At 38.2% G+C, this 27,172-nt stretch overlaps 1 protein-coding gene across 1 annotated transcript in view; it reads right to left on the bottom strand.

The window, feature by feature from the left end:
- slc12a5b (solute carrier family 12 member 5b) overlaps nucleotides 1-14,099 on the bottom strand; it is a 78,456-nt gene extending 64,357 nt beyond the window's left edge. The window contains exon 1 of the mRNA XM_041799210.1: nucleotides 14,021-14,099. Within this exon, the coding sequence (XP_041655144.1) occupies nucleotides 14,021-14,075 (55 nt within the window). The 5' untranslated portion in view covers nucleotides 14,076-14,099. The remainder of the gene's footprint in view (nucleotides 1-14,020) is intronic.
- Between the last annotated feature and the right edge of the window lie 13,073 nt (nucleotides 14,100-27,172).

Genomic DNA, 27,172 nt, shown 5'->3' with positions numbered 1-27,172 from the left:
AAAGTAGAATTCCATCAGTGGAACTGTACTTTTAGTTGAGTACAATAGTTGTATATTTCTTCCACTTCTGGTTAACAGTGTAAAAATAGCTTGGAAAATCCCCTGGTTCCATTTCTAAACTAAACCTGTTGTTGAACCAGCAGATGTTGTCGAGCCCTGTAATGTTGCCACAGCTAGCGCCAGCTCAGAGTGTATCATAAACTGAAAATGTATTTTATGCTGACTATCAGTTGTGACAAGGGCTGTCAGCATAATGCATTAATCATGATTTGTAAAGGTCCATAATTAATGCATCAGTGATCTTAGGACGCACTCACACTAGGCCCGTTTCAGCCTAAAGTCTGGAACGTTTGGCTAGTTTGAGTGCAATCGTTCCGTGCTTTGGTGCGGCACGCTTCACGGCCCCGGCACGGAAGGACGAGGTGGGCCTAGGCATGGCACGGATGCAAATGAAGGGGCACAAGCACGGAAATGTGATGTAAAATGAAGTAACAACAGAGGGACCCGCTTCAGAGCACAGAGAGTAAAGAAGCTGCATGCTAGAGACAGCAGGATTTCTTCTAGAAAGATAGAGAGAACTATATATTTGGTCTCATTAATTTTCATCAAGTTTCAAGGACTTTATAAGAGCTGAAGAATTTAACTTCACAAAGCTTTACTACGACCTCGTTCTAATGAATCACAGTCCAGTCCACATTTCTGACCAGTTTCTAGCAAAGTCAAGCTTTAACCACTGTGAGAGGATTTTTGGTTTGTGAAATAAAGCTTCTTCCATTAATTGAGTCACAAACAGCAGCTCACAGGATAACAACACCTTTCATCCTCCGTGCGTAAAGGAGAATGCCAATTACGCGGACAAGTGTGTGCCGGGGTTAATCACGCAGCTGATTTAACCTCTCTTATTATAAAACTATAATGCCAAACTATCATCCACTGAATTCTCTTACCTCTAATTCTATATCATGTCACCAAGAAGTGAAATTGGGATCCTGATCGCTGACGTTTGGACGGAACATTGTTTATTAATCCTGAGGTGCATTCACCTCCAGATCTCATCAGATGGTTAAAATTGCTCTCATCACCGTAAAATAAAAACTTTCATCTGAACATTTAATCCTGCTCTGGACACAGGCTGTCCTGTGACATGAGAGCTTGTTTGGTTCAGCACTGAATGGCATCCAAACTCAGAGAAAAGGCTCAGTTCATGGCACGTAAAAGAATTCCACGGGGATTTAGATAGTATATTGACACGCAGAAGAGTGGCTGTAGGGGCTCATACGAGTTAAAAAGTTCAGGTCTCCTTCATCAGAAGTGCTTGGAACTCTGATCAAGCTCCAGATTATATACCGTGAGCGATATTTCTCCACTATGAACCGCTTTCTTTCCCTCTCTCTCCTCACTGTGCTCTGTATAGTTAATATAGCTACTGATCCCAGGTCAGCTGACATAACTCCGGTGTCAGATCAGATATTGTATAAATCTGTTGCTTTTTTACAGCCTAAAACAACACACACTTATGTGTACTGAGTCATCAACACATAAATTCATCAACGGGGGACGCTTAGTGTGATGACGTCCGCGCGTGACATATCCGTACTCAGGCCTGGATGCGTTGAGCAGTGTGAGTGCGGGCCAAAGGGGGGACAGGGGAGGAGGTCAAATGGGCTTCAGCACAGTTAGAATACAGCACGGTACGGATGGCCAGGCGTGAGTACGCCCTTAAATCAATTCTTTATCGTCTCTTTCCATACACTTTGGTTAAGCCTCTCTAATGTCTCCCTGTAGCCACTGTCTGTAAACAAAATGTAAATAGTAGAATTTCATAATGCAACAAAAAGGTACATTTATTGCAGTCAAATTCAGAAATTCTGAGGTTTCTGAAAATTGCCTCTTGGCTCCATTTATGACCCCGTTCACACTGTGCATTCCCATACGTCTAGGGTTATCAGCTACTAAGTGGTAGCCTTACAGCTAATTTTCAATGGACTTCAATGGATCTCAGTCTGTTCAGAGGACAGACTGAGATCTGATGGCTCAGGTCACCTACAGCGGGGGTTCTCAAACTTTTCGGGGCTAGGGACCCCTTACAGGGCAGAAAATTTCCAAGGACCCCCACATAACCCTCGCGCTGATTAAACATATGTTAACTCCATTTGTACTCCTAGATGCTGTATTTCAAACTCTTTAACCTAAATACAAGCTTTTGTCCAGTTGAGTGGGGCTTCTTGCTTTTTGCGAGCCTTTGAGCAGCCAAATAAGAAGGCCTTTTCTTGTGCATTTTTTAATGTGTGACGAGTGATAAATTTATGTTATCTCACAATCATATCTGAGTTTTTATTGGCCCAAAGCTGAATTATGTGGAAGTCATTAGTTTAGTAATGGTTGGCGCTGTGGTCCCTATATGTATTTATTTGACTTAATTACATGGCATTAATTTAATAATTTATTTTGAATTATTTCACAGACCCCCAAGCTGGGGCTCACGGACTCCCAGGGGTCCCCGGACCCCAGTTTGAGAACGACTGACCTACAGAATTGGTCTCAGACACAGTTGTCCATATTGGTTTGACAGCATAAACACTCATGTGTTGATGCTAATACAAAGTTTGAATGCTTGCTCTAAAGTGGTGTCTACTTGTCATGACCAGGGAACAGGGAAGTTTGTAAATGCCAGACTACTTATTGGTTCCAGCTGATGGGTTGACCACCTCTTCTCAGCAATCTGGGTTCACTTGTTTTGTCCCACATTAGAGTGCGATTTCTGTGTTTACATATAAAAAAAAAAAAAAAGAAATGGCCAAGGACAGTTAAGCCCTCTGTTTTGAAAAGCTCCTCCAAATGATCCAGAAGATGAGAGCACCCTCAAATTTTCAACAGGCCAAGGTGGGTGGACAGCACTGCTCTAAAGACAGTGAAGATGGTTTATTTTGAAAAGGATCCTGCCGCCCATGCCCTAACCCTTTGCGACTCTCAAGTTTCCATGGTGAACTCTTTGTACTTTCTGGAGACAACAAAAACTGATAGCTGTGACAAAAATGTATGTGAAATATGTCAAGAACTGTGATTAAGTGATACACTTTATGGACAGAAGTATTCAGTTGCTTAGCCATTACATCAGCATGGACTGTAATGACATTGTATTCATATACATGAACTGTAATATGGTGTCGCCCCCCTTCTGCAGCTATAACAGATGCAACTTGTCTTGGAAGGCTTTCCACAAGATTTTGGAGTGTTTCTGCAGGAATTAGCGCCCATTTATTCTGTTCTTAGTTCCTGTTGACTGTAGAATATCCAGCAGGGATGACATTTCTGGAACCATCTTACTGCAAAGGTGGCATCCATCACAGTCCCACGCTTTAAGTCACTGAGCTCCTCAGAACGACCCATTTTGTATCACAAATGTTTGCAAATGGAGACTGCATGGCTAGGTGCTTAATTTTATACACCTGTGGCAAGGGGTCTGATTAAAACACCTGAATTCAATAATCAACAGGTGTAGCTGAGTTGCAGTATGAATTCGACTGATGAAGTTGAGCCATTTCTTGGAAGAGTTCTGGCCAGTTTACAAACCATAGGACAGTTAGTGATCACCTCAAATCATTATTGAAGTTTAGTGAGGTATATTACATCACTAAAGCTCTAACATTAGACAACCCGCTACAACAGGATGAGAAAAATAAGCTTTATCTGGTGAATACTTAATGGGAAGCAGTACACTGTCTCGTCACAGCGCTTATTGACTGCAAAGAAAACAGGAAATTAGAAAAGCTACCTCTAACTGAAATAAAATCATGTCAGACTAAGAAGTATTTTTTTCACTCAGACGATGTGTGCTCTCCTCTCTCACTGCAGAGAGAGAGGAATGGTGAGGAAAGGATTAGACCCCGCTGTATTTAATAATCACCAATCTAAGATGACTGAGTGGAGAAAAGTTGTAGCTCAGAGAGGATTAGTCAGGGTTATATCACCATTTTCTCTTGTCTTTCTCCAGTTCAATCACTCTGCAGCTAATCTCCAAGTGTGATGCGGTCATAGTCTAAGAAAAGCCATCAAAGCCTCCGTCAGTCATGTGACTCTGAAGCGCCTTAAAAAAGTGTCAAGCAGAGAACACCCAAACAAAACATGATAGGTCTGTACCCTTCTGTGAGACAGTTCGTGAGAAATTAAGGAGAGGACTGGATGTTTTTCAACCACTTGCAGTCATGAAAGAGGTCTGCCACAGCATGCGATTTTATAATCCCAAAGGTTTTCAGATAATAAATGTCTTTCACTGGGGCTTATTTGTTACTGGGGCATAGTAAAGCTCATGTATTTGCCGTATTTTTGTTGTTTATATCCTTTTATATCATTATTACCATATAATTTATTATATTATTTATGATTTCTAATACAAGTGCATCCATCACCCACCAGTGGTGGAAAGTTGGGGAATATTTTATCTTTTTTCCCCATTAGTTTAGAGGTTTAGGGGCGTAGGTTGAGTAATTGGTGATAGAGTATGTATGGTGAAAAGTTCCAGTCACTAGCAGCACTAATGCCTTTTAACCAATCAGGATACTCTGTTGGAACTAACTGCTTTACTGAACTGTAATGATGTAAGAATTTGCTTTAAATTGCTTCATTTAAAAAAAATGACTCATAATAAGTCAATAGCTTAACACCAACCATGCAGCTTATTATGAATAGTCTCAACTTAGTGTGTATTTTTTCTTTGTGGGTCAGAAGAAAACAGCTGTTTTCAGGAGTGAAAACCTGCTTTCATTACCCGTTCAAGAAAGCAGAACACACACATTAGCACTGAGACAGAAAACAGAGGATACGGCTTTGGACTCCACAGAAAATAGAATAATCTCATTAGAGAATAAATGTAAGACTAACATGCTTCAGATGTTCAGACAGGCTACAAATTTTAATGATGTTATTTTATCAAATTGAAAATTATTTTTTGGAAACAAGATTAAAACTTCCTCTTTGAAAGTTAATGATGTCTGTTTCTTGGAAAGCTTGTACTTTCCTACCTTCAAAAAGCAAATAGTTATACTGATGCTGGTTTATAAAAGCCATTTTGGGGGAGTGAATTAAAAGCACATCACAAATCACGGGTGAAAATGCAGCCAACTGGGTAATTTATAAAGTCATACTTTCTCAAGCTCCTGATTCCCTTAATTCCTATAATGGATAACACTTCAAATGGATTGAAAGGTAGCATGCCTGTAGCACGTTCTTCCTAAATAACCAAATAAAATTGTCAGATGATAATAGCATTGTCAGTGTGATTAAAGACATCACTGTTTTAGCAGCCAAGTCAGCAGCACTGTAATGTTACCTCAACTATATTAGGTTATCACAGTTTAGCATATCACAGTAAAGTATGCTATTAAGATACGATACAATGTAGTATAGTGTAGTTTAGCATTGTCTTGTTCAGTATAGAATAGGATAGGAGTATAAATTTGTGTTTTTTAAATTCATTTTTTTATTATTATTATTTCTTATTAATTTTCATTTTTTAATTTGTCACATTTTTCACTCTGTCATGTTTTTAATGTTCATAATGTTTGAAATGCTTTGTTCGGGCTCTGTCATTTATTTACCTAATGTGGTTTGCTAACTTGCCTTGCCTGAAGTTTCAAGTAATACCAATCATGCTCTTCATACAACTATAGAAGCTCAGAGTAATATTGACCGTATTCCAGTTTTTTACTGTAAAGCCCCCCTCTCTTGGTGAAAGGCCTGGAATATCAAACTTGTAACCACCATTGTTGGAAAACGATAGCTGATGCATCAGTGAAATTACAAGCGGGCAGAAAAATTCAAATCTAGCTGGTATTAGGAGAGTAGCTTTACATAACACAGCACTCCTCTGCAATCAGATAATACCTGCTGCACAACAACATGACAGCTAATGTCATGGAAATGAGAGATCAATACAAGAAGTGGACTTTCAGTTGTCTCCACGATCAAACCCAGAAAAAAAGACTCTCATGTTGAGCACTTGTGTATTTTTCATGTTGAAGCATTTCAAAGGTCATGCTGCATCATTGTCTGCATTAAGTGGAGCAGAAGGTTTCTCCGTGCATCAATCATCCACCTATGCTGTTCAGCGCTCAGTGCACACTCTGCATTAACGTATGGGCAATCAGACAAATTGGTTCAGATTCGAACACCACTGGCTGAGCTAACGACAGCTGGCAGGCAGATTAAGTCCATCCAGTGGGCTTTGGTTGGGTTAGAGAGGATGGGACGTTCATACATGTCACATTAACAAAGGAATAGTTTACCATTTTTGGAAATAACAACGTCCAGCATTAGATTTCATGGTAAAAAGCATGCAGGGATGTAAATTTAGATTAGCTCAGCATGAAGACTGAAAATGGGTGAACGACCCAAAAGCCCTTGAACTGCACAAGTTTAAAGCTGTTTTGCTTAAATACAAATAAAACAAGTGTAAAAATTGCCCCAATTCAGTCAGTCCAATACATTACATTACATACATTACTACATACATTAACCTCCAAATTCATATTCATGATCTTTTGCAGGATCAGTCTGCTTATCCAAGGAATATGCTTTTTCTGAACACAAGTATTAGTAGTAGTAGTTTACTCCTGAATGCAAAAAGAAACAAAAAATGTGCAGGGTCAGTTAGATGTTTAAAGGAAGATAAATTCATGAGGAAAACCTTTATGTGCCAAACAAAAACCAATAGTATCTAATGATTTGTTTTTTGCTTTGGTTTTACTGAAAAATATTCCTCTTTAGACCTCCTCTATACAGTGTGTCACCTGGCCAACAACATTAATCTAGACGGGAAAATATCAAAAGTTAAAGCTACGGTATGTTCAGTTCTATCACAACATTTGGGTAAAAATATGTATTTTTGATCATTGCATGCCACTAACAATATTTACTTGAAAAGTTCCTCCAATTAAATGTGTCCTATCAATAGACTATCCTTTGTTAAAGTGCTATAAAAAAAACAGATAATAACTGAATCAAACACCCAGTCAAGTAAAACTTGCACATATCTTTCCGTGATTGGCTGGTTATGGGTGTTCACTCTCTTAAGTACTCAGCCAATCACATTCTGCCACAACCTCGTTTGACCAATCATGATGCATGCCATATTTTAAATCTGTCATCCTCACTTGCACAGTAAATCGTTGTTTCAAGGTGGACGCTACAACCCTCCTCCAACCCAGCCACCTCAATTTCAGTTCATTAGCATCTAGTCCAGAAAGTACAGGTCTCCTGCTCATCTCATCAGTGTCTAGACTCCATAGGGGGTATCCTATTCTAGCTGTTTGCCTCACTACCCTTTTGATCACATGATGCCATCAAGCTGGAGTCTAATTCGCCAAAGTCACATTTCTCTTTCTAATAAAACTTTTCAAATAAATTATTGTTGAACATGTATTAAGTCTCTCTTTACTGAAATGTTAATGTTGAGCACTGTCACTTTAAATGAATGCTGTAAATCTATCCCATCTGCCTCTTAAACAAGTTTTTGTTTTACTCTACAAATAAACTAAGCAGTTTAACAAAGTAAAATATACCTGTTAATCATCAGCATACAAGCACATTTATGGCAAGCATACTTTAACAGCGTTATACTAAAGCATTGAATTAAAACCTCGTAGAGCTTCTGGTCACTCCTCTACCCCACAGAAAACTGACCTTATGATTTGAAAGAAGCTATAATCATTCATAATAATTTATTGTTTAAACTGTATACTGGTTGTGTGTTTGTATATATCTCCGTCCAGGATGAATCTCTCCCAGTTAATCAGCCCTAAGAAGGCATTTCCAGGCCATCTGGCCCCCGAGTGATGAGGACACTGAGATGGTGAGCAGCATCTGCAAACCTGCCATCTTCAGTGTAGCATGTCAAACAGAAAATCTTAACACAAACATGAAGCTTATCTGAAATGTCAAAGCTATTGCATCTTTGTTGTTTAAAGCGTCCACATGTATCATTAAAATGTAGATTTTGATATGAAGTTTGTCTGCCTTCCAGTATATTTAAACTGAACTGAAAATGTGTTCCTGGTTGCAGCCATGTTTTCTGCATCATTGTGTTTCATCCATTTGTTCCAGTAATATCATGAAATCCTCACCTGTGACCCTGCAAAACTCACACATGCTGCCATGACATGCTTTCATATTAATGCTGCCAAAAATGTGACATTGACATGACTTTTGTTTATCTGCTGCACCAGCTGCTCCACATCATTCAAGCAGTATTTTCTGACTACACTGTTGCTCTACAACTGTCTCTACTCTGATACATTTTTAAACACTCAACATGCATCACTTTGTCCAGATAAGGATGGTGGATAATCTCATGCAATGTTTTTTGTCACTTTAATGTGTGGGAATAAATTCTGACTACCCTTCAATAAATGCAAGTGAGATTAAACATGAAGGATAGTGATTGTCTTGTTTGCCTTTAAGTTAAAAAAGAATGATCATATTTTCCCTATGCTTATAAGCATCTAAAAGCTCTCCATAGAAGCCTTTAGATGCTTATGGATGGAAGCTTATTTGATAGAAGCTTTGAAGGATTGTAGAACTTCAATGCAGACTTACATCAAAAATGTTTCTTTCAAAAACTTAAAATTTAACAGCTATTTATTCTTACAGGAAAAAAAAATGCACAAAAATGTTTTGAAGGTCCAACCTGCCCCAGGATGACCTCTTTTCACCTTGCAATCCCCCTGTTGAACTTATTGATTAGATCTCATGCATTTTTATTACCAGTGGACAACATGTCAGCTCCAGGAATCACATAAATCAGCCACCACGCCTGCTCTGTTAATTTCTGTCCCTGAAAGGTCATACTCCGAGTCAGTGATACTCAACTCATGGCTCTTTGAGCTACATGTGGCTCTTTTGTGATGACTTGTGACTCTTTGAAGTCTTAATTTGAAAAATCACCCCCTTAGAAAACCTTAAGAAAGGGAATTCTTGATATTAGAAATGATGCATTGCAAATCACATCAATCAATTTGTTCCCTGCAGTGGGCTTTAACATCAAATATTAATTGTCACACGTTAATTTTGTCTGTATTTCATAGGATGTGGACAAGAAAGAACACTTTGTACTTTTGTTTTGCTACAATAATTTCATGAGGAGATTTGTGCAGGTTGAGGTCTCAACTAGAAGCTGTGTAAAGGAATAGATTTTTCACTTAACATGATTTTTTCCCCCTAAATCAGACCTTTTTGACCATAATATCTTGATTTATGTGGACTCCAATTTCTATTTTATCAATACAACATGAATGTCAAGTTTTCAGTTATCCAATACTGGTATTCAGTGATAATATTAAGAAATTACAATACATTTTGTACCCAAATTTTGTGATTTCTCTAACTTTATGTTTAATAATAGCCATATCAAAATAATATTTTAACAAATTAGCCATTCTTGCCTACATATAAGTTGGTATTTTAACAAATATGCAGAATAAAATGAACAGAAGATAATGCATTTTTTTTTGTTTAATGAACAAAACCATGATCTACCAGAGTTGATGAGTATCTGATGGAGATGACAATGGGGATAAAAAGTGATGGTTTGAACTAGCTATATAACCCAAATAATTCTCTTAATTGACAATAGATAAAGAAAAATAATGAGAATGAAAGGTGAAAACAAGCTTCCTGCATGCTCTGATTACTAATTTAAGTAATTATTTGATTCACAGCCTCAGTTGTGAAATTTCTTGCAAATGTTTTTTCTTTCTTTCTTTCTTTTTTTTTTTTAACAATTCGGCTCTTTGGATGAGGAACACTGCTTTAAGTATACCACGTAATATGCACGTCATGTTAAAATGTGTACTCTGCTCAAAAAAAAAAAAAAAAACACAAATGCCATCCACCTTTTTTGTCACTTATGTGGACAAATCTAATCAGTTTTTCTATTGACTTTTAAAGGGGACATATTTTATCCTTTTAAGACAAGTTTATATTGTACTTAGAGATACCCAAAACATGACTGAGAAGTTTGTTGCTGAAAAAACCCTCTAGTATAGGATTTTTGCATGGCCAAAAACTCCTCTGTTTCAGCCCTTATCAGAGCAAGCCGTTTCTGTGTCTGTTTCAGGAAATAGATGTAGCACTCCTGATGTTACAATGTTACAGACACTTTCATCCAAAGTTAAGGACCTGTTTGGGATTTGAACCCCTCAATCTCCCAGACCAAAGTCAGCAGAGTCATGCACTGAGCCATCCAGCATCTCAGCTAAGGAGGAAGATCAGGAGAGGAGGGTGGAACTCTCTTCCAAGCGGGGAGGGCCAACTGAACCTGGGGACGGTGCTAACCCCCCACATGAGGTCATGAGAGGAAAATCTGAGCACAGCTTTGTTTCAGCACACATTTTCTGAAAGGTGGAGAAAGAGAGAGGGAAGGGAATGGATTTTTCTGGTACTTGAGGGGATTGTGGAAAAGGCCAGGTGCACATATTTTTGTTAGAAAAGCCTGAAAAAGTGATTTTTGCATAATATGTCCCCTTTAACAATAGACTTACAGTGACAAAAAGTAGATACACAGCACATGTATAACCAGAGTTTACATTTGAAGGAAATCAACAACAGATGGCGTAATTTTGATCAATGTAGTTACAAAGATGTGATTTAGACTCTGGCTTTAGCTTGGCATCACTTTAATAACGAGCAAATTAGACCAGTCTTTTCCAAACTAGGGCCCAGTACAAATCCATTTTAACCAAATCCACCCATACTATATCCTCAAAAACATCTGTGTCCGAATAAAAACACATTAAGAAGTGCAAGAGCGTGCCATGTCAACAGTCCTCTGTCCTTCAGTGTGTGGGTGAAGCAACTCACTCAGAGACAGCAGCGATGTCCTTGACACGCAAAATTTCCTTGATATTCCCTGCAATGACCATTTCAGTTTCAAAGTTATTCCACTAAGCCAAACAGGGCCTTTTCCAAAACAGCTGATGACGGTGACCTGGCTCGTGTCTTTGTAGTGTTGCATGAAGCAGCAGTGACCTCCAAAGTCTAAATGGGCATCTCTGTTCATCAGCATAGAGGGAGAATGACTGTGTGTGTGTATTAAAGCATGTATTTTCCTACACGGCCCGTTTAAACTTAGTTGAACTGACCTGTCTAAAGAGGAGAAAACCCTTAGAAAACAGTCAAAATCATCAACGGACCACTGTTTCAGCTGCTAATGTTAACCACACTGTGTAAAGCGTGGCCAACATTAGCAGCTAGTGCCATCAGCCTTTGTTTCTCTTTGGAGATTAATAGATGTGGTTGCTGGTCATTTCAATTCTGTAGTTTTAAGTGAGTATAACCCTCAGCAGCCCACATACAACTTTATTTCCATTTTTTATGTCCAAATAACTGCCATACCACACAGTTCCTATGACACGCTAAATGCTAAGCTTTTCATTTTTACGTCTGGGAAGCTCTGACAGGAATTCAGTGGCCATCAGCTGAAGCTACTAATGGTGTGAGGCTTGGTGTAAAATGCCTAAATCTGGGGGCATAAATGAGCCGGTACTTTGAAGACAAGTAAGTAAAAGTAAAGAAAAATAAATACTTTAAAAAATAAATAAAAGTAAACAAGAATACAGGCAGCAAAGACTGTTGCAGACTGTGTTGAGATTATTTTTAGTTGAAATCAGACACAGTCATGTAACTTTGAAGATTTTTCAAAATAAAAAATGTATAGACAGTGGATGCTTTATTATGATCATAAAACCCTCAATCCATTAAAGACAATTTAAAGAGTAATCTTCAATGAGTGATTAAAAAAAGAAAAAGAAAAAAATATATTTATCATCCAAAATCTTTAATCTCATGTCAGACCAAAGTTATTATCTTTAACTAAAACTAAATCACTCAAATTAAAATGTAAAAATCCTTTAGGTTAACTGAAACAAAATAAAAACTAAGCTTTTAAAAAAGAAAAAACTTACTAAAATTAATTCTGTATTTTGAAAACTAACTAAAACAAAACTAAATTAAAGACAAAATCCCCTTAGTTAGAGTCTTTGACAGCAGCATACTGACATGTATGCCCAAGCCTGGAGAGAGTAAAATACCCTGATTTAAATTGAGAAGACTCAGCATGGTGGTGATTTGGGTCTCACCCCAGACAGGTATCTGATATTGCTGAAAAAACTAAAAGTAACTAATAAAAACTAAACCTAAATGAATCATTTTTGCAAAAACAAAAAACTAAACAAAACTAGCAACCCTGCAGGAAAAAACTAACTAAAACTAAACTGAAATGTAAAACAAAAGGTTCAAAAGAAATGAAAATAAAAACTAATGAAAACCCCCAAAACAAATATAATCTCGGGTCAGATCAGGAAAACTGGAGCTTGTCATCTCTGGTTTTATTCCTACAAGAGAAAAGTGATGAAAAAGAACAGAATTTCCATAAATAGTCTTTTATTTTGCTAAACACTGATGCATAAGGCTGATGCTGGTAAATAGTTGCTGCTTAAATTGTTATCGCGTGCCTTTGGTGCATATGGGCTACATATCTTGTATTATGTTATCGGTGTATGTCTGTCCGTCTGGAACTCTGTTCACTGCTGCTGACTTAGCCAGCACACTCTTGTAAAAGAGATTTTTCATCTCAATGAGGTTTTCTCCTGTTTAAATAAAAAAACAGCTGATTCAGCAGAAAGTTCCAAACAGGTGGTGGCCATCATGCTTGTTTATTAAAATAATACCACAGCAGCGTAGCTGGTTTTTCTTGCAGCCTTAGCTACCAGAGCAGGATGACACTTTTAACTTGTCTGACTACTCAAAGCGCTTTTACATTGCAGGTCACACCCAACTATTCACTCAATATTCACACACTGATGGCAGATGTTATGGAAAATTGTCCATCAGTATAAACTAATCCCATTCAAACGCATCCATACCCATTTACACTCAACTGATGAAGCAGTGGGAGCAAATTGGGGTTAAGTGTCTCGCCCAAGGACACATCCCGTCATGTGACTACAGGAGCTGGGGATTGAAGCCACGACCTTCCAATTGTGAGACACCTCACTCTGAGCTACAGTAGCAAATTAAACATATGACGTGAAATCTCCTGTTTCCTAAATAAAGCTTACTTACAGTTTTTAAACTGCTGTCTTAAAAGTGTATTCCTCTCAAAACATAACTGACACTGTCTGACAACGCCACTGTGTTAAGATTTTCTCATGCTAAGTCTGATTGCACAGGATCAATGAAAAACTAAACATTTAAGGAATATGCAATTATTTCAGTGATTCATCTGCCAGTATTAACTTCTCTAATTTGCCTGTCAGAGCCAAAGCATGCAAAAAGCTAAGCTAGAAAATATATAAACAGAAACCAGTTAAACCAGTTAATAGTCGATGTTCTTATCAAACTGTAATAAATCTGAGTGGACACAGATTTGAGACAAAAAGGTTATTTTGCATCTTTTTTTTTTGAAAGTGAAGTATACAGGGGGGAGACATTAAAGACACATCTGTATGCCATTCAAGAACACTCAGACTATGTGCATACACACAAACACACATTATGAAAGGCAGATATTGCCCCTGGCTTGTTTGTAATTGGTAGAAAATAAAAGTCTCATGTTCCCCAGTTGCTCTGCAGGGGATGTACTCAATCCACTCGGAGCCTCTTTACAAACTCTTGTAGTTGTCTGGCATACCTACAAACATGGGATGAATATGTGCATGGATGACATGTAAAAACTCTTCTCTCAAACAGCTGAGAGAAGAGTCTGTAGTGGTCAAACCTCAGGAGGTGCAGCGCATTATACACACAAATGTTTCTTTTTATCATGAGGAGGAGCCGGACACATTTAGTTAAAGTATAGCATAAAACTGACACTTTCTCATGTATAAAAATCCTCTGTTCCCCTTAAAATTACATAATCCTGTTAACTCCCTCTAACTCCTCCTAACTCACTCCAGGGAGCACCCACGCTGACCCACAGCCACACACACTCCTCTCTCATCTGTGTATGGCAGGTTTCATCACTCACCCTGGCTGTTGGGTCCCCCCTCTGCCTCCTCGCAGTCCGTCATGTTGTTCAGCATCCACTCTCCTCCTCAGGCTATGTGCGATGAAAGCGTCTCTTGATCCTGTTGCTTAGAGAAAAGCTCTGGGTGGGCTTGAGCCTAAGAACTAGGCTTCTTCGTCTCCCTGCTTCCTATTATCTTGCCTGTGGACGCTGAGTTAACAAGAAACAAAGAAAAAAGAGGGGAGGAATAATTATTTATCCCCTCTTTTACTTAGCTTTCTGTAACTTCCCTGTGTCTCTCTCCAGCAGGAGGATGGAGAGACTGAGAGAGACTGCAGGGCAGAGTTGATGATGGTGCTCGGTGTCACTCACATGCATGCTCCCGGCATGCGCCACTCGCCCCCCCAGTCAGTTTAAGCCTGATGACTACATTCATCATGTATTCAGAAGGTATTATCCCTCCCTCCCTTCTTTCCCTCCCCTCCCCTCCCCTCCTACCCTTCCTCCCTCTCTCTCTCTCTCCCCTCACGCACGTTCATCATCATCCATCTCATCATGAGAGCGGGATGGATGGAGAGGGATTGAGAGACAGAGAGGATGCACGTCAGATAACAAAGTACTGCCTCCTGAGATTAAACATCTCCTTTGCTGTTCTTTTCAGATGGAAGGAGAGATTCCATTTCATTACTTTGTATTCATCCCTCTTTGTTATTTTACCCCCCGCCCTGCTTGTTTCTCTCTTTTATATCTTGCTGCTTGGTCATGGCCCATTATCTGTGGAAGGGCTGCAGGCGGCACTTGTATAACTCTTTGAACTTCAAATGCAAGCCTGTAACCATTACCGCTCTCCACATGAGCTGCTCTGGCGTTTGCATTATTTTGATGGGTTGGTGAGACTTTAGAAAACTCTTTATTTTTGACCCTGTTTAAACCACAAAATAGATAGTACAATTTTACCTGGCGAGGAAGGCTTTGCTCACAAGTTACTCCCAAGGTTAGTCAAGCAGCATGCTTTGACTTTCAAGAGAGTGCAAGGCTGGAAACCCCCCTATTAATATATTAAACACCACATTAGCAATTAATCCAAAGCATGAATCTGAATATGTGGGTGCAACAAGCTTTATGCTATAAAGGAGGCGGCTGGGGTGGAGGAGTTTAAGCTTTGCAGCATTAATGGAAGCAGAGATTAGTGAGAATTATGTCATATTTAAATACACAGCTGTGTTGAAAAAAGGAGCTGTGATTGGCTGTGGGAGCTGGGAGGCGATAATTGAGATCAGCAGGCCGCCTGATTTCAATTGGGCGTATGACTACCATGTCCTGCATGAACTAATGCTGAGCTTCATGTACAGACAAAACACGGCAAAACCTTGGATTTTAAGGCAGTGACCTGAAACAACTGTTAAATAAATATTTGATACGATAAGTGGATTTGATACGATAAATGGTTAAACATGCAGTTGGTGGGCGCTGGTTTGGCACAGTGGATAGAGCAGGTGGCCATATCCAGAGACTGTAGTCCTCAGTACACTGGTTGTAGGATCAATTCCCGGTGCATGTTGGTGCATGTTGTCCCCCTCTCTCTCTCCCCATATTACCTGTGTCTCTCTGGCTGTCCTATCTAATGAAGGCAAGCTCTACAAAAAATGTTTTTTTTTGTTTTTTTTGTTTTTTAAAAGATGCAATTGTCAAAATGAGAACTGCTAAACTTCCAATTAAACATTCAAATATTTTCAAGTATTTTTAAATTTAGACAAAATTGAAACTTTTGATGATACATGCAGATCCTTCATTTCCTCTGAAATAAATGAACTAAACAATAAGAAGATGGTAATTATGATATTTTTATTTTTATTCAGTGGTTGCTTTCAACATTTCCCCTATTAATATAAATTGTTTGTAATATCTTTAAAATGTGCTTTAATGCAAGTTTTATTTGTTGTATAACCTTTAAGCCTTAAGCTGTTTTGCAACCATTTTGTCTTGCCTAGACTTACTGTCTTTAAAAGCTTATAAAAAATCAACCCTGTGGAGCACATATTTTTTCAGGAAAATCTGAGCTTTAAGAATATGTGTGCTGCAGTCACAGACTAAAGAAAAAACTAAACATAAGTTGAAACACAAAGATTTTTATGTGTGACACAGTAAGCAATAATGACTAAAACATTCTTTTTGTACAAACTTGGTCAGGATCCTAGTGAAAGCATGCACAGTTTGAAGTATGATGCAAAGACAGAACAGACTGCTAGTGGTTGTCACAGCCCATCACAAAGCATTGTGGGATACAAAATGGTGCAATGTTGGCTTTACTGGAGTGTATTTAATCTTTAAAGACCACAGAAAGTCACCTAAGTTCCAGGTTTGCTAAAAAAAGCTTCAGCAAGGGCTACAAAGGTCGACAGCATCATTGAAACAGCACAGTGGCCTGCTTTCAGAGGAAAAAGTAACTGGCAACGATTTATAGTTCAAAAGTTATTCCAGTTTTTGTAGCTCTTGTGTTTTCTATATATGACAATGTCGGCTCAGAGGGTTGATTCATGTCAAAGAAGATTGTCCGTCAGTATACCCATCCATAAACATTTACACACCACTGACACATCAGTGGGAGCACATTGGGGTTAAGTGTCTTGGCCAAGGACACGCTGACATGAGACTCCATCAGATCTAGGGATCGAACACAAGATCTTCTGGTTGTAAGAAGACCGACCAACTCTACTTCACCACAGTCGTCTCAATGATGGAAGAGTAAGGTGATATGAACTCCAACATTGGTCAGTATGCTAAAAATGCATTCTAGGCCTAACTTGTGCTCAAACTAGAAACAGGAGGAAGTGAATATGAGGCTGGTCTTCAGCCTTCCACCCCCATCAGTCAACTCCACAGCCCTAATTATGCTTATGTAAGACTATTAGGCTTTATTTTTCAAATGATATTAAGTTATACAAAAATCAACCACCATGTACATTTTAAAAAATGTGCTACTGATGCTATTTTATTTATTTCTGCATCAAAAAAACAGCTTTTAATTTCAGACATAATTGGGATTCCTTGACTCATACATCCAATGTATTTTTTCAAATTGTTTTTGCATTGCTTCATTTATCCCCACTGCTGTTTGCGGCTCTTGAACTTGTCAATATAACATGCCAGCACAGCAGGAAAATTACTTTGTTATCCACCATTGTTATTCCAAGATGCTATAAACACAGTATGTAGGTTAAAGTTAAAAAGGTCTTAAAATAGCAGCAAAATCTTCAGTCTAAAATGCCTTATATTTGGCAAACATACTTTTCCTTCCATTAACTTTGATTTAGTGTTCCACAGGGCTCAATACTTGGTCCAACTTCTTTTTCCAATACAAGCAAACACTTAATCAGATGAGTGGATGAAACAGAACTGTACATAAAGGGAGCTCACTATTATTTAAATAGTTTGACAAATGGCCAATTTATAGTTTTTATGCTTTATCTGCCATCGTTCACTGTATTTTCATTCATTCATTCATTCATTCATTCATTTATTTCATTTAAGTCCTTGGAAAACACATTGAGGGACAAACCTCATTTTCAATGGTGCTGAGGTGTACAACAGGGCAGATACAGAGAAATCAAACCAAATACAAGAACAACAATGACAGAACATAAAATAGATGAAAGCATTTAGAGATCAAGGCATAAAACAGTTAAACAGTTAAAATACTAAAGGCAAAAACAAGTAAAATCAATAAGATCTGAAGTTAGAGCCTGGAAGTGTCTCAGTGGTATTTATGTGGTCAGTTGAAAATTTTTCTGAAGCAAATTCCAGGTATTTGGTTCATAATAACTAAAAGCAGATCTTCCTAACTTTGTGTTTATTTTGGGAACCTTTAGGGTAAGCCATGAGTTGGAGCGAGTATGGTGGCTTCCCATGTTATATGAGAGCAGATAAGAGAGATAAGGGGGAAGAGTTTTTAAAAGTGCTTTATAAATAAATAAATAAATAAATATGTTGGTCTCTTCTTATTGTTAAAGCAGGCATGCCAGTTTTTTGATAGAGATGACACTGATGCCCCCCATAGCTATCTCCAGTAATAAATCTCAAAGCTGAATGATACACTGCATCCAGAGGTTTTAAAGTTGTACTTGGTGCATGACTATAAATAACATCCCCATAATCCAACACAGAGAGGAAAACTGCTTCTATTATTCTTTTTCTTGTAAACATAGGGAAGCAAGATTTATTTCTATAAAGAAATCCTAGTTGTTGTCTAAGCTTGGATAAAAGTACATCAATATGAATTTAAAAGTAACTTTTTCATCAAGCCAGATACCAAGGTATTTATAATATTGAACTCTTTCTATTATAGTGTTGTCTACAGACTGAATTTGAACACTATTACAGTCAATATTTTTGTCATTTGAAAACAGCATCGATTTTGTTTTGGAGCAATTTAGAACCAGTTTTACCTTATGTAGATGGTTTTGTAAGATATTAAAAGAAAGCTGTAGATTTAGGGTAGCATCTTGAATGGTGTTGGCAAAGGAATATAAAATAGTGTCATCAGCATAAAGATGGAAATGGCAATTATGCAATGAGGTGGTGATTTCATTTACATAAATGCTAAATAACACACGCAGCCATTTACACTCCCAGCCCTTGTGGTTTTCTCAAAGCGCAGCTCAGTCCTGAAATCACTGCATGTGACACGCTCTTCCCCCACAGAAATGTCTCTTACCAACTGGTTTAGGAACGGAACCATTAAAAGAGTCAATATCCAAAAGTTACAACCAAAAAAGTTGCTTAAAACCAGATAAAAGTTTATTTAAAAGACACTCAGATGGAAGGCGGTATGACAGAACGCCGACGCATGCGCAACTCCAGCTGGGGTAGGTAGCTCTGTATTTACTAAGGGTTTAATGGACCTCTTATTCTTATCTTCTCAGACAGGTACTTTACTAAGACAGTGAGTAATATTTCTGTCAATATGCTGTAATTATTAAACAGGGTCACCTAAAGGACCCTGAATTCCTGGGAAATTCAATATGTAAGGGAGGAGGCACCTTGCAGCCAAGAACAGGTGGCCAAAAGAGTGCAAATGGTTGATTCTGACTCAAGACAAATTATAGTAAAATAATGGTGTAGAGCTAGCTGACTGTGACAAAGGGGTTAAAAAAGGAGATGAATTGTGTAGTAAATGATTGGCAAGAACAACATGTGTGACTGTTAAAGAATACAGAAGCTTGTTTATTTTACTTTCTTGTACAGGCTCTGTATCATTTTGGGAGAGAGAGCATCTCTAATCCTCACCACCTGCCTAGAGACAAAGATAGCTCAGCCAAAAACACAACTGGCATTAAATGGATGAAAACAGAGGGGGGAGGGTTTTTTTTTTTTTTTTTTTTTTTTTTTAAAACCATTAGTATTTGTGTGCTTGACATTATGTCACAGTGAACTGGGTGCCCATCTCTGGTTAGATGATCTCTGACTTTTGGCAGATGTTCAGAGAGACTTTATCCTCACTGACTGGCACCAGATACAGACTGCATCATGTTGACTTGTGTCACCCAGTGGTGCATAGGCCTCTTTGATATTTTATTCATTATCCCGAAACAACCACTGATTGAAGGCTGTGTTTTAAAAAGTATAATAGTATATGCATTAAGAGACACAGTTCTGGAATTAAGACAGAAAAAAAACTGATTCATCATGTGGGCCTAAAAGCTGCTTTAGCAGATTCTTTGGATATTACATTTCTGCTTTAAAAATCTTGGAACAGTCGGCCTTTGTCATTGCAGTTACAAAATTCAAACAGAAATTTCCAGCAAATATTAATTCAAAACCACAGGAATTTCCACCCAGTGTCATGTGGTAAACCATCAACCTCCGGCACTTAAATCTGCAGGATAAAATGAATTCACATATGCCACTTGCATGCTCATCATGCAACAAGCAGATCCTGACGGACATATTCACTCATAAGAAGGGGATTTCTGGCCTGATATATCAAAATATATCAACCCCATGCAGATTAAACAATGACTGTAAAGGTTTTTAGGAAAGTCCAGAGGAAAAAAGCTGTGTCACTCTGACGTACATTAAAAATCCTTGTGTGAATACTTACTTGAGTTGCAAAGCAAAGAAATTTTTTAATTGAATATTTTAAATTTACATCAGAGTGCCTTAGATTTCCAGTTTTGACCGCAATTTTCAATATAATCTGATGCAATTAACCTGGACAGTCATTGTTTTATCTGCATTTTTGACCCATGTCCTCCCCTGTGCATCTGATCCTTGTCACACCATTTCAGACTTTTTCCTTTAACCCTGTGCAGAACCCACCTTAATTTATCAACAATTAAATCAACTCCAAACTTCAACTCGGTTTTGGGCTCCATCAGTTATTGGGGGAAATATTGATCTTTTAAGCAACATATTAAAACATTTTTATTTCTTAACTTAAATCAGCAGCTGGGATGTTCCTATATTTTACTCCATTCATTTTGCCCTCTTCCTTTATGAGCCTTCTAGAGCATGCTGGGAAGCATCCCCACAGCATGATGCTGCCTCTATCGTGCTTTACAGTGGGGATGGTGTGTTTGTGGTGATGTGTAGTGTTTGATGTCTGCCAAACATCGCGTCTTGTCTGATAGCCCAAAAGCATCATTTTGTTCCAATCAGACCAAAGAACTTTCTCCCATTTGATGATGGAGTCTCCCACATACCTTTTGGTGAACTCTAGCAGAGATTTAAAATGAATTTTCTTCTCTTTGCCACTTTCCCATAGTAAAAGAACCTGAGCAACAGTTGTTGTATTCAGAGTCTCTCTCATCTCAGCTGCTGAAGCTTGTAACTCCTTCACAGTTGTCATAGGTGTCTTGGTAGCCTCTCTCCCTAGTCTCCTTCTTGCACGGTCACTCAGTTTGTGAGGACGTCCTGATCTAGGCAGATTTACACATGTGCCATATTCCTTCCATTTCTTGATGATTGATTTAACTGAACCCTTCGGTATGTTCAGTACCTTAAATTTCTTTTTTGTATCCATCCACTGACTTAAACTTTTCAGTAACATTTTCTTCGAGTTGCTTGGGATGTTCTCTTGTCTTAGTGGTGTAATGGTAGCCAGGAAAAATGATTTACAAGTGACTGGACCTTCCAGACACTGGTGTCTTTATACTACAATCACTAGAGACACATTCATTTCACTAATTGTGAGACTACTAGCACCAGATGGCTGAACCTCTGTTGAATTAGGTTTTAATGTAATTAATCTAAATTTAAATTTTAGTAATTTTAAAGGGTGTGAATATTCATGGAGTCATTTAGTTTATCTTATATATTTTTTAACCGACATTACTTTGTAGAAATCTATTTTGACTTTGACATTGAAGAGGATTTTTTCTGTATATTTTCTTTGTCAGAAAAGTCAAGTTATATTGATGATGGGTAAGGGGGAAACGTCCAGTGGGCTGAATCATTTTTGTTGGATCTGTAATGAACGAGAGTAGTTGGTTTGTGTCAATTCTGGCAGCCTCAGTGAACAACACAGTACCTCTAATTTCTTTCTTGGTAGTGTTATGGTCATGTTTTGCTCTGCTTTGTTTTTAACAGTGAAACATATCAATCTCTTTGGATACATAGTGTGCAAAATAGGAAAATACAGGCTAAATACATTGAAAAAACAGTACAAAAACAGTCATTCTTTATGTTTATCGATGCATTTGCTTTCCAGGTCATAAAGAGGTGCCAGTGTTAATCTGAGTGTGTTTCTCATTTAGCTATATTTCTCAGAGGAGCTTAAAGTGAATGCAACTTTAAACAAAGAGTGTCAGTGTTACACTTCATACTATTTATCTGCACATACATTAAGTGTGCGTGTGGCCTGATTGACCGTTTCCCTGCCCTGTCAGTGAGAGTGTAATGTTGGCTGGGCTTTGATTGGCAAAGAGCCTGAGAGCCATCTTCATCTGGGCCAAGCGGCTTTAGCTCTTAAACCATGGGCACCTCCATCCCTCTCTCCCTTCCTCCCCCCCTCCCTCCCTCTCCCCCTATCTCTCTCTCGCTCTCTGCCTGTCCGTCTGCTGCTGCACATGTGGCTTTGGGTACTACTGTTAACACTCTCATTCACACCTATGCTTGTGTACAAAAGCTTGCTTGCATGCAACCTACCTACAAATAATGCCATGCAAACACACAAAAACACATGCACACATAGAATACACACCGGAGGGAACTTTTCCATTGCCCTAATCCTGCAGATTAAGGCCATGGAGTGCTTGATTGAAATCCACTTTTTCTACTTCCTGATCAAGAACATAGGGCCAGTTCTGTAGCACACAGATGTTTATTCAGCTCGTCTGGCATCTTGGCAAGAAGATGACATCTGACATTTGTCACACCTACTGAATCAAAAATCATTTATGGTGACGTGTTACCAGGCGATTAATTGATGCATAATGTAAGTGCATATAGTTGACTAGTTTAAAGTTAGGCAATGCTTAAAAATGGCCAAAATCCTCAGCTCAAGAGCGGCGAACATTAGCGGTGCTTGCGGCGATGACCTTCATCCCTCCTTGCATTTTAAAGTTCACATTACCTTTCTTTGGTTAAAAACCAAATCTTACATTTCACTTAACCTTCATCGTCTTGATCAGTGTTTCTCAACATTTGGGCTGCTGCCCCCTGTTGCTAAAGCTAACTTGGCAACATTGGCTCATGTAGTAATGTTAACAACATAGCCAATGCAGCTATGTTAGCTTTAGCTTAAGCTAATGAAGCTAAAGCAAGCCACCATTCATGTAACTATTTTCTAAAATTGGTCTATACACAATTTGCAGTTGGATATTAGAAAAGAAAATATTGGTGATATTGCAAATACCTCAACAAAAAATACACAAACAGCAATGGATCGTTAACTGTACATTGTCACTACACAAATATTTTCTCTGTAAAGTTTTTGAGAAAGGGCTCTAGCTGCAGACTGTACATCAATGACGGCCAGTCTCACAAATCGTTTATCTGGCCGTATACCTGGTTAAACTCGCGAAAGAAAAATCGGATTAAACTTCTGTTCAGGATTAGTAAAGGGTTAAGGTATTGGTTAGGATACCAATAGGTAAAAGAAAAGAAAAAACCTGACCTACATAACCTTACGAAACATTAAATAAAGCTGAGTAAACAGTCTGCTTACAGGAAAATAGCTCATCTTTCAAGAAAACATTGTAACACAGCAACCATAGCTTCTATAGCTGACATAGCTAATATAGCTAAAGTAGCTAAAGCTAATCTCACAAGGCAGCTATGTAGCTTTGTTATCTACATAGCTGAGTTAGCTGTAGCAACATTTGTCAAATTGCACGTTGCTAAAGCTAGCTTAGCAACATTGGCTTATGTAGTAATGTTAGCTTTAGCTAAAGCTAACGAAGCTTAAGTGAGCCACAGTTCACCTATTTCTAGAATGTGTCTATACACGATTTAATCCTGGATTAGACCTCCGACCTTTTTCATAAATGCAACTGCTAAACTTTTTTTAATGAAAAAAGTTGAATAAAAAAATAATTTCAAACTGGAAATACATTGCACCAGCAAATTAGAGCAGTTCCTTTCTAAAATATAAGGCATCCCAGATTAACTTTGAACGGCCACCCTGTCCCAAAGAAACAGCACACAGTAATGATATTTTAAACGTTTCAACAGCATGCTTGCTCACCAGCATGAGAACAAAGCACTTTCTTGGCCTGCCTTATCAGACCTCACAGACTGATTCTGTAGGGTTAATAAAATCCTCAATTGTTTCATACTGAAAGCCACTAAATGGGAAAAAAGTCTGCACCTTATGTAAATCTACACCTTATATCTGTTGTTTAACACATTTTTTGTTTTACTTTAATGAAGATGACACAACCCTACAAGAACTGAGGTTGACTGAGTACAACATGGAAAAAGTCCTTTAACGACTGCAGGGACAGATTTGTCATTATTGGCAATGCTGTACTGAGTTTTTTATGATTTACAACTAATATGGCGCTCTGGGAGCAGTGGGGAGGAGCGATGGGGGATAGAGCTGTTCTGAATGTGTCCCAAAGCAGGACCACCCATAGATGTCCAAAGAGAGAAATGATCTGTTATCCTGCCCTACAAAACATCTGTCTGTCAACACGAGCAATTCCACGAACATCTGGGGGAAAATCTATATACACTTCAGCTATAAGCACAGGCAGGGGAGTTCAACTTGGTCCACTGGAAAGCCAAGCTGTCTTTTTAACATAGTTTTATTATATAAACAGGCTCTGTGTTAGTGTAACTGATGTTCTGTCATTTTGACTTCCCAAAGCCCAGTGCAAACTAAAGATTTATGACAAATCAAAACCATTTTAAAACGTCGCTGGGGACAGTTGTAGCAGTGTGAACTGATCCACCACACTTTGAAAGAAGCCGGATGATGGTGTTTCCTGCCATGCAGTTTATTTCCTTGCCAACAGCTGTTTTTTTGGCTGCTGCAGGCAGAAAAATATGACTTGGGAAATGAAACTTTGCTGTGACAGGCTGTCAACACTAACAAACATTTATTCAAAGTTGAATATTTCATCTGTCTTTTTCTTAATGCATTTTTCATATTTAAAAGTCTGCCTGATAAACACTCCATGTTGTGCTTTAGCTTATACATGAGAAATTCAAGGCTACAGTGGCTACATTTGCAATAGTGTGATCTGACAGACTTTCAGAATGTTGTAGAGCGGCCTGTAAGCAATTACAAATATGAACTTGTTCTGTTATTCATCTTTGGTCTAAACTGGGCTTTAGATTAGCATGAAGACTTGAAATGGGAGAGACATGTAATCTGTCTCTTTAATCCACCCAAAGGCAAAATTTAAACATAGGAATTAACATAATTTTGGTGGGAGCAACAGGGTAACCCACAATATGGCAGCGGCGGCGCAGGGGTTAGCGCCGTTACCCCACAGCAAAAAGGTCGATGGTTCGCTTCCTGGTCAGGCCCAGGGCCCTTCTGTGTGGAGTTTGCATGTTCTCCCTGTGCACACGTGGGTTCTCTCCGGGTACTCCGGCTTCCTCCCACCACCAAAAACATGCTCATTAGGTTAACTGGTGACTCTAAATTGCCCGTAGGTGTGAATGTGAGCATGCCTGATTGTCTGTCTCTATATGTCAGCCCTGCGATTGACTGGCAACTAGTCCAGGGTGTACCCAGCCTCTCGCCCGATGACAACCCACGACTCGGAACGGAATAAGCGGTGTAGAAAATGGATGGATGCACTACGTGTATTGGCATTTTCATAGGAAATTGGGTAATTTGTTTGAATGTTTGGGGGCATTGGGAAATTGGATTGGCATTGGATGTTAGAGGAATTTTCTGAAATTGTTATGGATTTTTTAAGAATGTCTTTGTAAATTTTGAGGAATCTAATAAGAAATTTAAGGTGAATTTTCTTGAAATTTGGGGAATTTTCTTGAAGTTTTTTTGGGGTATTTAAATTGAATTTTGAAGATATTTTCATGGAAATTTGGCCAGTTTATTTGGACGTTTGGAGAAATTTTCTAAAATTGTTATGGCTTTTTTAAGAATGTATTTGTAAATTTTGGGAAATTTGATAAGACATTTTTGGGTGGATTTGCTTTGAAAATTTTGTGAAATTTTTGTGAAATTTTTGGGTATTCAAATTGAATTTTGAAGATATTCTCATGGAAATTTGGCAAATTTGTAAATTTGGGGAACTTGATAAGACATTTTTGGGCAGCTTTGCTTTTAAAATTTGGGGAATTTGCCTGAACTTTCAGGTATTTAACCCTTTAAAGCCCATTGTGTCATATGTGATGCGCACAGACCTCTTTAACCAACATGATCAATAAATTACCTAAAAACCTTTCAAATACAGTCTGATAGACTATAAAATGCTGTCCAGTGGATTATCAATTGAAAGACATGTGTAATGCACACAAAAAAGGGAAATTTGATGGCATGTATTCCTGGTTTTGGATTTAAGTAGGAGGTTAAAAAAAAATTCTTATTTCCAAAATATGAGAACTTTCTGGCTATTATTTGAGGTATAAAGCTTTAAAGGGTTAAATTGAGTTTTGGGGGCTTCTGTTATTTGAATGTTTAGGCTTTATGATAAAACTTCACTAAAACATTTCTGAGATATTAGAAGAAATTTTAGGGTGCTATTTTATGGGTTGCTTTTAAAATATCTTAAAATTTTTACTAAAACTTAAGTTACTTTTTATGAACTTTTTACAAAAATTTCTGTGGATTTTGGAAAGGAAATATTCCAAGAAACTTTGAACTATGAGTGGAAATGTTTTGTTCTTAAGAAGTCCTCATGGTCCATTATCAATATAACAAGAAAAACAACTCAGACCATACCTCTCTCTATGACTGACGCCATTTCTGACTAACTGAAGTCCCCTACCAACTGGCCAGCACACAGCCAAAACATCTGCTCTAAAACGGATCTGGTGCTGTATTTTCTGCAGAAACAGGACCTTTAAGAGATTGTGGACATCATTTTGGTCAGAACTAATTCCTGATCAAAGACAAGGCTGAGGTTTAAACTTATCGGGCCCTTCTGATCCCAAATAAGTGAGAGAAAATAAAAATGCATTCCAAACAAAAGCTCGGCTCTGGGGGGTTAAACGTGTCGTTTCCTGTCTGGCAATTTCAGGAATTTAATTCCTTCAATTCAGGAACTATTCTTTAACAATGGAGCAGCCAAAATGTGAAAGTGTTGCATTAAATGTTACACAATGTAGTTCAGTTTATATAATCATTGCCACTTCACTAAGTGTCTTGTGTATAGATAGGGCAAAAAAGACTGTGATACAGCAGTATTATTACTGGCTGGGACTTTAATCGGCTTTATCAGAGTAAATAAAGATACACTGGCAGCATCTACAGCTATAAATATTGTCTCAATCAAAGGATTTCAGGGTGAAAGCAGGACACTCACGCTCTGGAGTGTTGGAGAAACCATATCACCTTCTCTGTTGTATTTTCTCCTTTCATCAGCTCATGACTTAAAAGTGTTTCACTTCATACCCTTTAATAATTTTATATTAAAATCATGTGTTCTCTTTCAAGTAGAAAATATAGACAGATTGTGCATATGGAATTAATACACTGTGATGTCAGTCACGTGTGCAAACCAAATTAAGCCCTGCTAAAGTTGGGGGAAGAAAGGC

The sequence above is a fragment of the Cheilinus undulatus genome, linkage group 11 (genome assembly GCF_018320785.1).
Source record: "Cheilinus undulatus linkage group 11, ASM1832078v1, whole genome shotgun sequence".
In the NCBI taxonomy this organism is placed as follows: domain Eukaryota; kingdom Metazoa; phylum Chordata; class Actinopteri; order Labriformes; family Labridae; genus Cheilinus; species Cheilinus undulatus.
The sequence above is the reverse complement of the archived record's forward strand: the minus strand, read 5'-3'. Positions and strand labels throughout refer to the sequence as shown.